We start from the raw sequence: 13,713 nt of genomic DNA on the forward strand, positions 1-13,713 counted from the left end.
GTATTTTATTCATCTCTCTGATTCTAGCACAGGGCCTGCAGAGAGGCGATCCCAGGAAAAAAACTGCCCAATGGCTGACACAACTAAAACCTGTGAAAGAATGCACTGGCACATGGCCTGGGACCCTAGCAGGTGGACCCACCACAGCCTGACAAGCCTCTGGACAGCAGTTCTGACGGTGAGCAGTGTTAGAGCCTTTCAGCTGGTCTGGGACTGCAGACTCAGGGATGGCTGCCTGCAGAGTGGGTATTGATCCTAGATTCCCCCTGGACCATTGATTTCTCATTCTCCCCATCCATCACCCAGCAGGAACAACAAAACTTTGCTCATCAAAAATGCCAAATGCCTTGGAGAGTGTACCTTCTAAATGTGGTCATCTGAGGCCACTACTCCGCCACCCTCCCCTGACATTCCATCAATAGCCTTTGATGCCCACCCCTCCTGGCCTCCTCCCACCCCACCCCCACCCCCACAAATGTTGCCCTGGAGGTGATCAGCTCTCCCTCAGAGAGCCATGGCTGAAACCAGGGCCTAATGGACTCACCCTCCATCGAAGGGGTTCTCCCCGGGGATGATGTGTGTGCTGTCCCTGCCCACGAGGAACTTGATGCGGTCATAGAAGGAGTGCAGGTTCTGCTGGGACACAGGGGGTGGAAGCTGGGGGCTCCATGCGGGGTGGATGATGTCCAGTGGGTCAGGGGAGCCCAGGCACAGTGGGTTGACATGACAGAAGGGCTGGAGGCAGCAGTCGGGGTCCATGCAGTCGACCAAACCATCTGTAGGGGTGACAGAGCATGAGGTTTATGTCACTATGTTCCATCAGCCACGTTTGTCCACAATACCATCATTCACTTCCCTATTTCCCACTCACTGAAAAACTTTATTAAATGCCTGGTATAAACCAACACCTTTGCTGGGCACCAAGGAGATCCAGGTACTTCAGATCTGGTCCCAACCCACTAGTCTCACAGGAGAGACAGCCAAGTAAGTGGACAGTGGACATATGCTATTCCCCTCCCCCCCCCCCCCCAAGATAAGAGGTAAGAGAACACATTGAACAGTGAAGTTTCTAAATTCAAAAGTTGGGCTCCGAAGGTGGGGACAGGGGATTAAAAAAAGGTGGGACTGCAGAGGTTGGCAGAAGCACACTGTGGGGCCTGGGGGTGGGGGGACAGGTTACAGAATTTGCATTTAATCCCAGGGACAATGGGAGCTACTGAAAGGTCTTAACACATTTCGTACCTCTCAGGAGTTTTCTCGTGTTTTGTGCACCATCTGTTAAGGACCGCTCACGAATGTTCTCGTTTTTCACTCCCATGGAAAAAGGAGCGAATCTAGATACTTACGTAAATTTTGTTTGGTCCCTCTTCATAGAGGAAAATGTTTTACGCAGTACCATATATTAAAAAAGTACTAGGAACTTTAATTGTTTAATTGTTTGTTTTTGTAAATAAAAATGCTATAATTATTGAAAAACAACACCTAAAGTGCATTATGATGATTTAAATAACGTGCAGTTTGCCCATAAACGTGCGGTCCCTGGCGTATGTCTTAGAGATTTCTATGCGGTACGCAATGTGTTAAGCAGGGGGTAGGAGCTGGGGAATATGGGAGGGGGTGGTAGCTGAGGTGGCACAGGGAAAAACAACCGCTGAGACTAGAGTACTAGCAGTGGGGACTGAGAGAAGTGAGTGGTTTTGAAAGACATTTCAGAGGTAAAAACATTAAGACCTGGTGACTAACTGGCTTTTGAGGGAGGGGAAGAGGCAGTGCCCAAAGGCACTGTAACTCTCAGCCACTCTCCTGGCGTGGAGGTAGGTATGTGCACACTGGCTCCACCTTTTGTGGGAGGGGCTTTCTGAGTTTACTGGAAGGTTTCTAGTCTCTGGCCCAGTGGCCATTAGCAGGGAATTCTCTTTACCACATGGATGGATTTCAAATTTTATTACAACTTCCAGCTTCCCAAAGTTCAAAGAAAGAAATTCCACCAGGCCACAGGTTTTTGCTCGCACTATCCCAAAGGATTTTTACAGGCATGCCACAGACTAACTTAACATGGACAACAAATCCAGAGATTAGAGGATGCTGCCCGAAGTGAGGGGCAAAGAAATCCAGAGTTATAGTCTGTGTGTTGTTGGCAGAGAACAGTTTAAGGACCCCTGTTCCTGGCAGGGAGGACATGGGTCACACTCGGCCTCTCCTGCTTATTAGCTGTGGCTTTGGGCAAACTTCCCCACGCCATGGGGCCTGGCCCTGTTCTGGTTATCTCTGCTGCGTCCTCTATACTTAGTGCAGGTGTTTAAAATATGAGTGTTTAATAAAGAAATGAATGATAAATGAATAAATTAACCACTGAATCAGGAAATGAAACTAAATGACAGTCTATGAAAGCAAGAACACCATTATCTTCATTCTAGTTAATATACAGTGTTACATGGTGGGGGATGAATGAGGCTCCGAGACGGAAGTTCAAGTTCCAGATTGAGTTTCTGTACTTACTCTGAGCCCCAGTCTCGTCACGGACATGCTTCCCTCACTTCTGTCTCTGTGAGGTTGCTATATAGAGGCTGCCCACCAGAGTACCCTCTGGGTTCAGTTTGTCACATCTCTTATGAGGGGATTATAGGAGTGGGTGTAAGTATTTGTTACATAAAGAAATACACCCCCAGATCCAGCGGAGTACCTGGCACCCAGTAAGTACTGAATAAGGGGTAGTTTGCCTTCCTGACCCTGAACCTGGAACAGCCTCACTAAAATGAAGGGCCATATGCCTTCTGTCTGCTCACCTGTCAGATTCATCCTGAGATGTAGACAGGCCTCCTGTCACCCAGCACTGACCTGCGTCCTAACCTGGGGCTCCTGTCCCAGGTCCCAGATACACAGACTAACTCCCTAGCAAAGCACCTGTTTCTCCTGCAGTCGGCGGGCATGGCCACACTCTCTCGCGCTGCCCTGTCAGACATCGCTTAAACACGTAATCGCAGCCCGCGCTGAGGGTGATTTGCATTCTGCTATTGACGTTAGCATGACTGATTCAGCTGCCGCATCCATAACTCGGCAGAAATGCTCCATTATTCAATCCCCGCGAGTGGGGACGCTGACCATTAAATCGGCTAGCACAGTTGAAGGGCCGTGAAAAGTCATGGCTAATTTGAAATTTTATTAGCTCTCGCCTGCTCTTGTTTACCACCGAAGCAGTCCCTGGAAACCAGTCTTCTACCTCCTTACAAACACACTGCTCCATGGCACCTGGAAGAAGCTTAGCCAGAAATTATTATTGTTGTCATTAATACTTTTGATATCAGCCTGATGATGGTGATGATGAAGATAACCACAGCTGCCACTTACTGAGTGACAAGCGCTGTGCTAAATGCTTTACAAGGAATGCTTTCAAGAGAATTGTCCCGGAGTCTCCCCAGCTCCAGGAAGTAGCCACTGTCGCCCTCATCACCCTCATTGTGGAGGGAAGGAACCAGGGCTCACGGTGAAGTCACTGGGTTGAGGTTCCACAGTTAGTCAGTGAAGAAGCTGACTCAGAAATCTGAACTCAGGTCTTTGTGGGGTAGGAGAGGTTTCTGAGTCTTGAAGAGACTTTTAGGAACTATTTCTTAAGTGGAAAGCATGGGTTTCTGAGTGTAGCTGAAATACCACTGCTCTGTGCACTTCCAGCCACTGGGCGACCTCCATCATAGCCCTGGCCTCCCTGACACTGTGACTGACTTTCTCTGTCTCCCTCCCAGACCACGAGCTCCTGGAGACGGGGCTGTCGGACTCATTTCAGGCTCCCAGTGTCTACTGCTCTGGCTTTCACCTGCCTCCTTGCTTCTGGCATATGGGCCCCCCCACATCCCTTTTTTCCCTTTAAAAAAAAAAATTTCAGCAGTGAGTTTTAAAAACAAATTGTTGTTTCTTGTGGTCAGAGGGCCTTTGTGATGGTCTAGTTGGCCACCCCGCCGGAAATGAAAGTCCCAGGAAGGGCCTGGAGCTTCCATTTGCCCCTCTGGAAATGATCAATCAGACCGAGCTGGCGGAGATGCTGGGTTAGGTGAGATCAGCATGATGGCCAGCACATAAGTGCTTGATAATAACGTTATTATTAGCCCCTGGCCAGGTGCTTCTCGTGAACAGGCATCCTGACACCAGGCCTGCCCTTTGGCCCTGAGGTGGCCCCTTCTCTATGCATACATTCCAGGCAGCGCTTCTGGATGCGGTCTGGCCTTGGAGAACTGAATTAGATAAACATGGCCCAAGCAACACACCTGTAAGTTAGGACAGTAGAGAACCCAGAGGACTTGAAAACTGGGGTTCTCTGAAATGGAGACAGCACACAAATGGTGCTCTTATGAGAGATCCTGGGACAGGGGACTTGCTCACCGTATACTTCGCAGCTTAGTGATTAATGCCAGGCAATAGCTCTGTCTGCCTACACCTTCCTATATTGACACTCCTTGATCCTTCATTCAGCAAATACATATATTTTTTATATATTTTATTGATTTTTTACAGAGAGGAAGGGAGAGGGATAGAGAGTTAGAAACATCGATGAGAGAGAAACATAGATCAGCTGCCTCCTGCACACCCCTACTGGGGATGTGCCCGCAATCAAGGTACATTCCCTTGATCAGAATCGAACCTGGGACCCTTGAGTCTGCAGGCTGATGCTTTATCCACTAAGCCAAACTGGTCAGGGCCATTCAGCAAATATTTACTAGGTAGTAAATGTGGGCTAAACCTCTGCTAATCGAGACAATCCTACTTAAATGAAATATGTACATATTTTAAAATGAGGAAGGCCCATAAAATTCTTACCAAAAGCTCAGTTTACAAGACTCGCTTTAAGGCAAACCTCTTTTGATATTTTCAAATGTAGCATATGGCAGCCTGAACCAGGGCATATGGTTGCTCTACAGCCATAGAGGATCTTCCACAGTTTCATTTTCTTAGGCACAGACGACAATTTTAGAAGAGTCATGTTGAGAGGAAAAAGTATGCTTTGGGGATAGAAAAATAAGTTTTGGGGTAAACTAGAAATGCATAAATACATAGTTTTTGAGACTCTCCAGTTTGGGCCCATCTGGGAACATTTCTTAATTGTAAATGACACACAAGTTGGTTGACTTATAAAACGTCCATGTTTCATGTTCTTGCTATTCCCACGTGAGACCCTCATTATCACAGCAGAAAAACATAAAACAAAAACAAAATGAACCACCAACAGGAAAAGAGAGAGGACATTCCTCTATTTCCTTCAAGTTTTCAATAAAATCCTCCTAAACTCTAAACCCTGACTTTTGGAAAAGAACATTTTTGCCCCCAGAAACCTGCTCTTTCCTCAGAGATCTGAAGGCCCCTCCCTGTCCTTGCTGGTGACCATGAAAAGGAACAGAAGGAAGTGCCAGAGGCTGTTCAGGCCCCCGAGGCTGGGAGGGGAGCGGTGCCACATCCAGCCATGGGCTCTGGTGGGAGTGAACGGCAAAGGGAAGTGGGGAAGAAGTGGCTAGAAAAAGGCAGGATATTAAAAGGAAAGGTGTGAGGAGAGAAGGAGAGAGAAAGAGAGAAATACAGGTCTCTGGGCACTAAATGAACATTTCAAAGTAGTTCATGTACTTGTGACCCTTGAACTTGAAGACCCCTCCCACTTCCTGAAATGCTGCATGGTGCCTTGGTCTTTGCTAATATTTCCATCTATGTGCTAGCAACTTGAGGATGAAGGCCATGCCATTTCCTCTTGCATCTCTCTCAGTGTCTACCCTGCTGGTGGTGTCAAATGACCTTGAGAACTAGGGGCAGGAATATGTGGGAGAGAGAAAACCCAGGCTAGAAGCTTGATGAACCAGTCCTTCCATGGGCCTGCCCCTCTTTAGCTCTGAGACCTTGGGCATGGCCCTTCATATGTCTGAGATGTAATGTACTAATGGGATAATAAGCTCTGCCCACCTCTCAGGGTTGCTGCAAGGAACCTCGGTGGTAAAGAGCAGTGAGTAATTTGATATGAGAAATGTTGGTGTCCTTCGCATGCCTGTGGCTGCTCCTGGAGCCCCTCTGCAGACAGGCGCAGGGGCCCAGTGCTCTGTGAAGTTCTCTGCCACCACTTGCAGTGCTGACTGGATGTGGCTTTCTATTCATTTTGGGATCTTAATCACTGCCAGTGGAATCTTGGGTGACTCACCTCCCTCTCTGATGTCGTGTCCTCATCTGTAATGTGGAGGTCAACAGGACAGCCTCCGGGGCTAGCCTGCCTGACAGCCACCTTCTGGCCTTACTGTGCCACAGGCCCATCTCCTCTGGGGGCTGTGGCTGTGACTTTCACAGACAGTGAGAGGTGCACATGGAAATTCTACAGAAGGTGGTCAGCTAGCCTTCTCACCTTTACAAATGAGGACACTGGAGACAGGTTAAGTGATTCGCCCATCGCCACACTGCTAGGAAAGTGGCAGAGTTGGGACTTTGGTCCCTTATCTTTCTCCAAATCCAGCTGTTAGATGCTCGTTCATGGTCTATGTCTACTTCTCTGTCCTGACCCCCCTCCATGGAGGATAGGAACTGACCTGTTTACTTCTGTATCCCAAATGCATAGCACAATGCCTTGCACACAGAGCTTTGTACTTGTTGAGTGAATGAAAAAAAATACATGATTATGTGAGGATCCCAAATCGGTCAGTCTGGCAGGGCCCATGGAGGGCCATGCAATGTAACAAAGCCATCCCCCCTGGAAAAACTTGTCCCTCTCCAGGCCTATCATGTGGCTGGCAGGCTCTGTGTTAGCACTGGACAGACAAGAATAAGACAGTCATGCCTCTAAAGGATTCAGTTTGGTGGGTCAGATGGAGACAATACAGTGCCAGGAAAGAAGGGGGGGGGTGGGCTGTGAAAGTCCAAAGGTGGGAGCCCAACTCAGGCAGGGGCTGGACTATATCAGGGATGAGAGAATGCTTCAACAGAGACTAACTAGAAGGATGGATAAGAATGAGCCAAAAGGAGAATAGAGCCGGGCGCAGGTTGGGGAAATTTGTGGGCTGTACATTCTTTGCACCATAGTTGTCTGCATGGTTCCCTAAATCAATAGTCCTGTGGACAGTGTATAACAAGTCCATCGGTCTCTCCACAGGCTGAGCTCCTCCCCCGCTCCGTGGCACATCAGCTAACCCTGCCCGCTCCTGTCTGCAGTCTGGCCTCAGAGTTGGTTTACTGCAGGCTGCAAGCAGCACCGGGAGGCCCTGGGGGTGCAGGGTGGAATGAGCCTCTTCTGTACACATCTGGGAGAAGTTTTTGTCATTTGCTATAATAAATTCTGTGCCTTCTTTGAGAAAGCTTGCAAAATCTTTATCTGTCCCTTAGAACACAGGAATTTTAAAGGTCAATTTCTCTCGTCTCTTATCACAAGAAACGTGGTTTAGAGATAGTCTGAAGGGTGAACAAATTCTATGGTTTTATGTGAACTCTCCATTCCAGCAACGGGAGATGGGCAGCGGGGAGGACAGACAGCTTTGTTCTGTCTCCCTGAAATGTCTCCTCCCAGGATGCATCTGTATTGAAATCTCGGATTATTTTTCATGGGACCAACACTGCCTAAAGAGAATGCCACACCTTGAAGCTTATGAAAGATTCTTTATCATTAAGGGGTCTGGCTAAATTCCAGTGGATCTTTTATTCTGGCTTCTTTTTAAAGACCAGCTCCGTTCTCATCCTAGCTCTCTCACTGCATGACTACGGGCAAAGCACTTCAGCTCGCCGAGCCTCAGTTTCCCTACCTGTAAAGTCTGCCTTGGCAGAGGGGGGTGAGGACTGGTGATCATATGCACGGTGTCCAGCAGAGTGCTTGGCACCGAGGGGTGCCTTCTACAGGATGGCTATTATTTTCCTATTTGTACATTTGATTTTCCCCCTTTAGCAATGAGTATATAACAGTTTGAAATATAAATTTTAATCCAGAGATAAAAGAGGTTAAAATACATTATACTGAGAAAAACAGTGTGAGCATAAGTGAAAAAAGATTATAAAATTTTAAAGATAGCATAATTTCAATGTTTAAGAATGACTGTTTATATATGAATATTTATTTAGTAATAAACATCATGCTCTTGTGATTATGGGTGGCAAGGAGCAGGAGAAAGAGAAGCGACATTTGCAGGTGATGAAGTTGAGTAACTCACTCAAGGTCATGCAGCCAGTGAGGGAGCCAGGGATCCTCCACTTTTAATCACCTTTATCTTACCTCTCAGGCCCTTTAAATACATTGCCTTAATCCTCACAGCAACCCTGCAAGGCAGGCATTAGTACCCTTATTTTACAGACAGCATGTTTGGGCACAGTTTCACCGTCTCTGTAATGGGCATGGGAGGAGCAACCCTATCGGAAGGTCTGTGTGTAACAGATGAGAAGATTAAAGGTCTTGATAAAGGGGTGCAATAGGAATGGGGCACACCTTCTTCATCAAGTGGGGCACACCGAGGGGTTCACCGTGGTGAGCCAGGACCTCGGTGCCTGCCAGCCCTGCTGCTCCCTCTCCCCACCTGTGCCCGGGGTAAAATCTAGGGGCATTCAAGATTGACTGGGTGGCCCTGACAGAGAATCAGGAGGCTGGGAGCCACTGAGTCCCATTTAGGATCTGTTTCTTATTTTTAAAACTAGACGACAATCATAAACAAAAACAAACCAATACAGCTAAACCCAACTCAGTCACATTGTGTAACTTTTTTCCCCCTCAGAGTTTAAAAACACAGCAACTGCATTCTTAATGAAGCCTGAAATTCAAGTTTAATTTGGAAAGAATTGCTTTAGGCCTAGCAAATTGGGAAAGAAGAGAAACTGTGAGCTCTCATGTAGATCAAAGGACCACAGTTGGGTTTCTGAAGTTTGAGCACATGAAAAAGCTCTAATGTGGCCAGGCCTCACACTGCGGCAGGGTCTGCCCCGTGCAGGCTGTGTGAGACCTGGGCAAAATGTGCTGTTCCCTAAGCCCTGGGAATAGGAAGCGGGTAATAATACCGCATGCCTCCTGGTGATGTTGTTGGATGCACAATTGCTTTGCAAACTGCGAAATGACATACAAGTCATCATTCTCATTTTGTTTGGCTTTGTGATACTGTCATAGCCTATTTCAATTCAAGTAAATACTACATTTTTAGGAGGAGGAAGGTAAATCAATCATTAGGAGGTGGGAATACTCTAGGTTCACAGGGCCACGTGGAATGGCTTGGGTCTCAGTCTGGCCGTGTTGGTGAATTTCTGGGTGACTTGGTTATGTATGATGTCACATTCCCTCTCTGGGCTCCTGCTTCCCTGTCTGTAACATGCCGGGGAGTAGGAGGAGGGAGCTGGAGTCGGTGTTCTCTGTCTCTTCCAGTCCTGTCTCTCACTCAACATTAAACTCTTCGAATTCCTTCTCCAGAGCCCCGAGTCAGATCAGCCAAGAATAATCATTCAGTGAGTCCCTAACACTTCTTCCCTCCACCCTGAGTTATTTATTTGGGATGTGCGGCCCACATCATGGCTGAAATGAAGGCACTTGTTTTCATTCTGCCTCCATTAGATATAGTGGTTTGGATAACATTTCTTCCAAATGACTGCGAGCTTCCTGGGGGAGAAAGACTAGGCCATATTCACTGATTTTATAGCCCATCAGAAAGGAGCACGGTGACTTGCAGACAGCAGGAGCCCAGCGAATGTGTGCTTGTCTGCACTGCAAACAGTCCACAGCTAAACACAGCTCACTCTTGTGCTGCCTTGCACAGCCTGCCCTGTTTCTCCCTCCACTAAAACCGTTCCCATCTGGCCAAGACCCAGAGTGACAGAGAGGCCAGTGAGGAAGGCCCCGTCTCCACCTGCATAGTTGTTTCATCTGTGCCATCATGCAAAGCAGAGACCCCTTGGCTCCCCCAAAGGGTGGAGAGCCCACAAGGCAGAGAGGGCTCTGAGGTGACAGGTTTCCTCATTTCACAGTTGAGAACCCAAGGCCAAGCTCCCTCAATAATCTGGTCTCCCCAGCTGGTTGTTTTCCCAATCGTGATGACACATGGCTTGTCCTCCTGGGCAGACTGGAAGGCTCAGAGGAGCGGGACCACAGAAAGTTCCCAGTGAGGCATCCAGGCATTTGATGGTAGCAGCTAAATGAGTGGGTGCCTCCTCATCTCAGCAATGACCCCCCTGCATTGCTACTGTGTGCCACCTTCTCTCCCTCCAGGGTATGAATTTCACAAGGGCAGGGACTATCTCCTGAAGCCCCAGGAGCCAGGACAGGACCAGCTGTGGAGTAAACATTCAGTTAACATTTGTTGAATGAGTGAATGATCTCAGGAAACCATGCTGTTATATGGCTTTTCTACAAAGTAAAGGCCCATCACATGCTTCATAAATATAAGAGGTATATTCTCCTTAATAAAAAATGTGGGGATTTTCTGATTGTTCTTTTGTAGCTCCTGCCATTCATCTCTCAGAGCAGCTGGAGGAGGCCCTGTTGCCCTGGGGTCTGGATCAGCCCCGTTTCCCATGACAAGAGGTTCTTTCTCCCACCCAAGCTGTGGGGCTATGGGCTCCCCCATATAGACAGTCCACAGCTAAAAATGGCTCACTCTTGTGTGGGGTGAGTTCTAGTGCTGGGAAGGCTGGCTTTGAAGGATAGTAAACAGCGGGTATACTGGGATTACGTTTCACGTGGGAGAATAAGAGAACCTTGTCTAATAACCAATTTTTGTATGTGTGCTGTTGTGGAGATGCACCCTCTCCCCACATTTCTCGAGGACATTCAGTTCGGCTGCTACCCAGATGTTCAATAGCTGTTTGAAGGCTTTGGCCAAGATCCTGGACTCTTGAGAAGAGAGTGACTTCCGGGGGCTGCCCCTTTGCCCTTCTCTTCTATTACATGAAGTGTCTGTTGGTCACTGGAATTGTGTCTACACAGGTGAAATGAAGGGGACTGCTGGACAAATTATGCAGATAATTTAGGTTAACATCTCTTTCCTATGAAGAGCAAATATTATTGCACTTTATCTTGCCAGAAGACCACTGATATCACCAAGGGACACTTGGTGCCCTTCTCTTCCTTTGCCATCATGATCTCTCTGAATGGAAAGCCCTTTCCTTTCCAGAAACGCTGACCTACCCTAGTGTCACCTTCCTGATGAATGCCTGCCTATTCCCACAATGACCAATATATGACTCTACAACCTCCCATATGACCGCCCATTAGCACTCCACTTTGGGTCCTTCTTCCTCATTTGAATTCCTGAAGTGCAGGGACAAGACTTCTTCATCTTTGTGCCTAGGTCCCGGCCCCACAATAGGAACTCTGGGTATTTATGGAGCACAGAACTAATGAACTCAAGTTTCTGATGGATTACAGGATATTTCAATCCTGTAAGGTGTCAGGAAGAGAACATGGACCCACTGTCTCTCCTGGCAACCAAGGCCCAGCTCTAAGAGCTACTGTTGACAATTACTCCATGGGCCCAGGCCTGGGTGGACAGGCCCAATCACTTCCTGGATGCAGGCTGCAGGTAGAAGGAATGAAAGCTGGCTCAGATAAAGACCAGCAGTCTGAAATAGCTCTTTCCAGCTTGCTACAGCCAACTCAAGGCAAATGAACCAGAGTAATCACAATAACACACAATTGGCCTTTTAATCCTTACGGTGCACTGAGATTATAGAGTCACTCTAAGTAGAAAATTCCCAAAGGGTGACATACAAAGTTTCTGGCCTGTTGATTTCCTATTCTGCTGTATACTAGAAAAGCCTCTTAGCATAAATATGAGGGAACTGCATAAACACATCTGGACCAGGCCAACTAGGTCATCATTAGAAAAGAAGGGTTAACTGTTCAGTTTTTTTCATCTTTCTATATTTTTATTCTCCTTATAACTCCAAAGACAGGTAGAGTCAGGAAGAATCAGTCCATATTCCTGGGAAAGTAGACCACATCATGGTTGTATTTATCTAAGTTTACACAACAGAGAAATGAAGGCTAATTCTAGCACCAATGTAAGGACTGGAATGGTCCACATGATCCAATAGCTTCATTCTAGAAATGGGAAGCATGAGGCCCTGAGACATCAAGCAGCTTGCTTACAATTACACAGGCAGTCAAAGAATTGGGGTTAGAGCTTCACTCTTAGGTAATAAATGTTCCACAAGACTAGGCTTCTGTTCCTTAGGGTTTTGTTAGAAAAAATCCAACAGCAAAGACAGATTCTATTACAAACCCACAGGGGCAGAAGGTGGTCCCCAGTGTGCTTGGGGAGGAACAGAAGAGAAAAGGTAAGTTAACCTTGGAGAAGCATCCTTTCTGCCACCTCCTGGGATACAGGGTTGGGTGGCCTCTTCTTGTGCACTTCCAGTGAGGGGGTTCTCATAGCTTTATGGGGCAACTCATTCACTATTGAACTGAAAAATTCTGTCCTCCATAGGCCTTCTCCTGTGCACTTGCTGTCGGATGGCAATTAATTTCATTTACTTACTTTTAATTAATTCAAATGGAACAACTAGTGATATGCGCTCATCCTGACCACATGTACAATTTTATGCCTGCCCTGCAGGCCTCCTTGACTAGCCAGATGGTGAACTGGTGGCCTGTTAACTCAGTAATGATGCCCACACTCCGCCCTGAGCCTCCCCCCACCCCAGAGCTCATGGGTGCCACAGCCTTACCTCCATCATTGTCTTTGCTGTCACCACAGGCGGTCTCCATGGATGTGTCACAGCCAGCTCCTCTCCAGCCCAGCTGGCAGACACAGTGCCACCCATTCAGGTCCAAGGTGCATCTGCCATTGCCATTGCACAACCCAGGGCAACCCTCTGCAAAGCAAAGCACACAGAATTGAGGTCGGATTGTCTACGGCCCACTGCAGTCACACACATTCACACTCCGCCTGCCAACTTACAAAATGCTTTCACATCCCATCAGCACATCGGTGCCCTCAGCACCCAGGGAGGCCAGTAGCATTAGGAACTGTCACTTCACTGAGAGGCAACCCAGGTTCAGAGGTGGAGAACTTGCTAAGGCTGCACAGCCAGGAGGTGGCACAGTTAGGAAGTGGCAGGAATAGGTCTGAAACCCACACCTTCTGCATCTAAAATCTCCTCTTTCGAAAGTGATCAGGATTCTACAGCAAGAGTCGGTGGACGTGGGCCTGTTGGAATCTGACCAATGGAGCTTTCTGCCCGATTCTTGCTCCTTATTCACTCTTGTTTTTCCTGTCTCTGGCAGCTGTTTGGGACAAAGAAATCATCTCTCTGTTTACTCCTTATACCCCCTTGGAACCTCTGGGTCTCATTCTAGAGGCTGCACCATTTTCCAGCTCTTGTTACTAGATCAGCTGTATTGGACCTCAGGCTTTTCAATTATTTTGTCCTGTTTTCTCCTAAACAACTGTCTTTGCTCTGAGGAGGCGTCCTTGGGTCTTTTTCTTCCCATCTTATCTGCAGCCACTAAGAAGGGCTATACAGCCAGAGGAGCCCTGGTGACTGACACAAGAGAGACTAACCAGGGCTGTCAGCAATTGCAAATGCAGAAACGGGCAGCCCGCCCTCCCCTAACTTTGTTCATCTGGACATCTGTTTGCCTGTCTGTCACTTAGTAAGCATCTTCTCTGGGCTAGCGCTGGAGGAACAGAGATGAATAAGACCTAGTTCTTATTCTTGAGAAGCATGTAGCTTATCAAAGGAGACAGATTTGTGTAAGCAAAATATTTCATTGCTAAGTGCCCTAGGGGAGATGTA

At 47.6% G+C, this 13,713-nt stretch overlaps 1 protein-coding gene across 1 annotated transcript in view; it reads right to left on the reverse strand.

The window, feature by feature from the left end:
- Nucleotides 1-540: 540 nt before the first annotated feature.
- Nucleotides 541-13,713, reverse strand: part of LOC308525505 (teneurin-4-like) — a gene marked incomplete at both ends in the record, with an annotated part of 200,062 nt that continues 186,889 nt past the window's right edge. Inside the window, one exon of the mRNA XM_081100313.1 lies at nt 541-776. Within this exon, the coding sequence (XP_080956439.1) occupies nt 541-776 (236 nt within the window). The remainder of the gene's footprint in view (nt 777-13,713) is intronic.

Source organism: Myotis nattereri (genome assembly GCF_964212035.1).
Source record: "Myotis nattereri genome assembly, chromosome: 9".
Classification (NCBI taxonomy): Eukaryota; Metazoa; Chordata; class Mammalia; order Chiroptera; family Vespertilionidae; genus Myotis; species Myotis nattereri.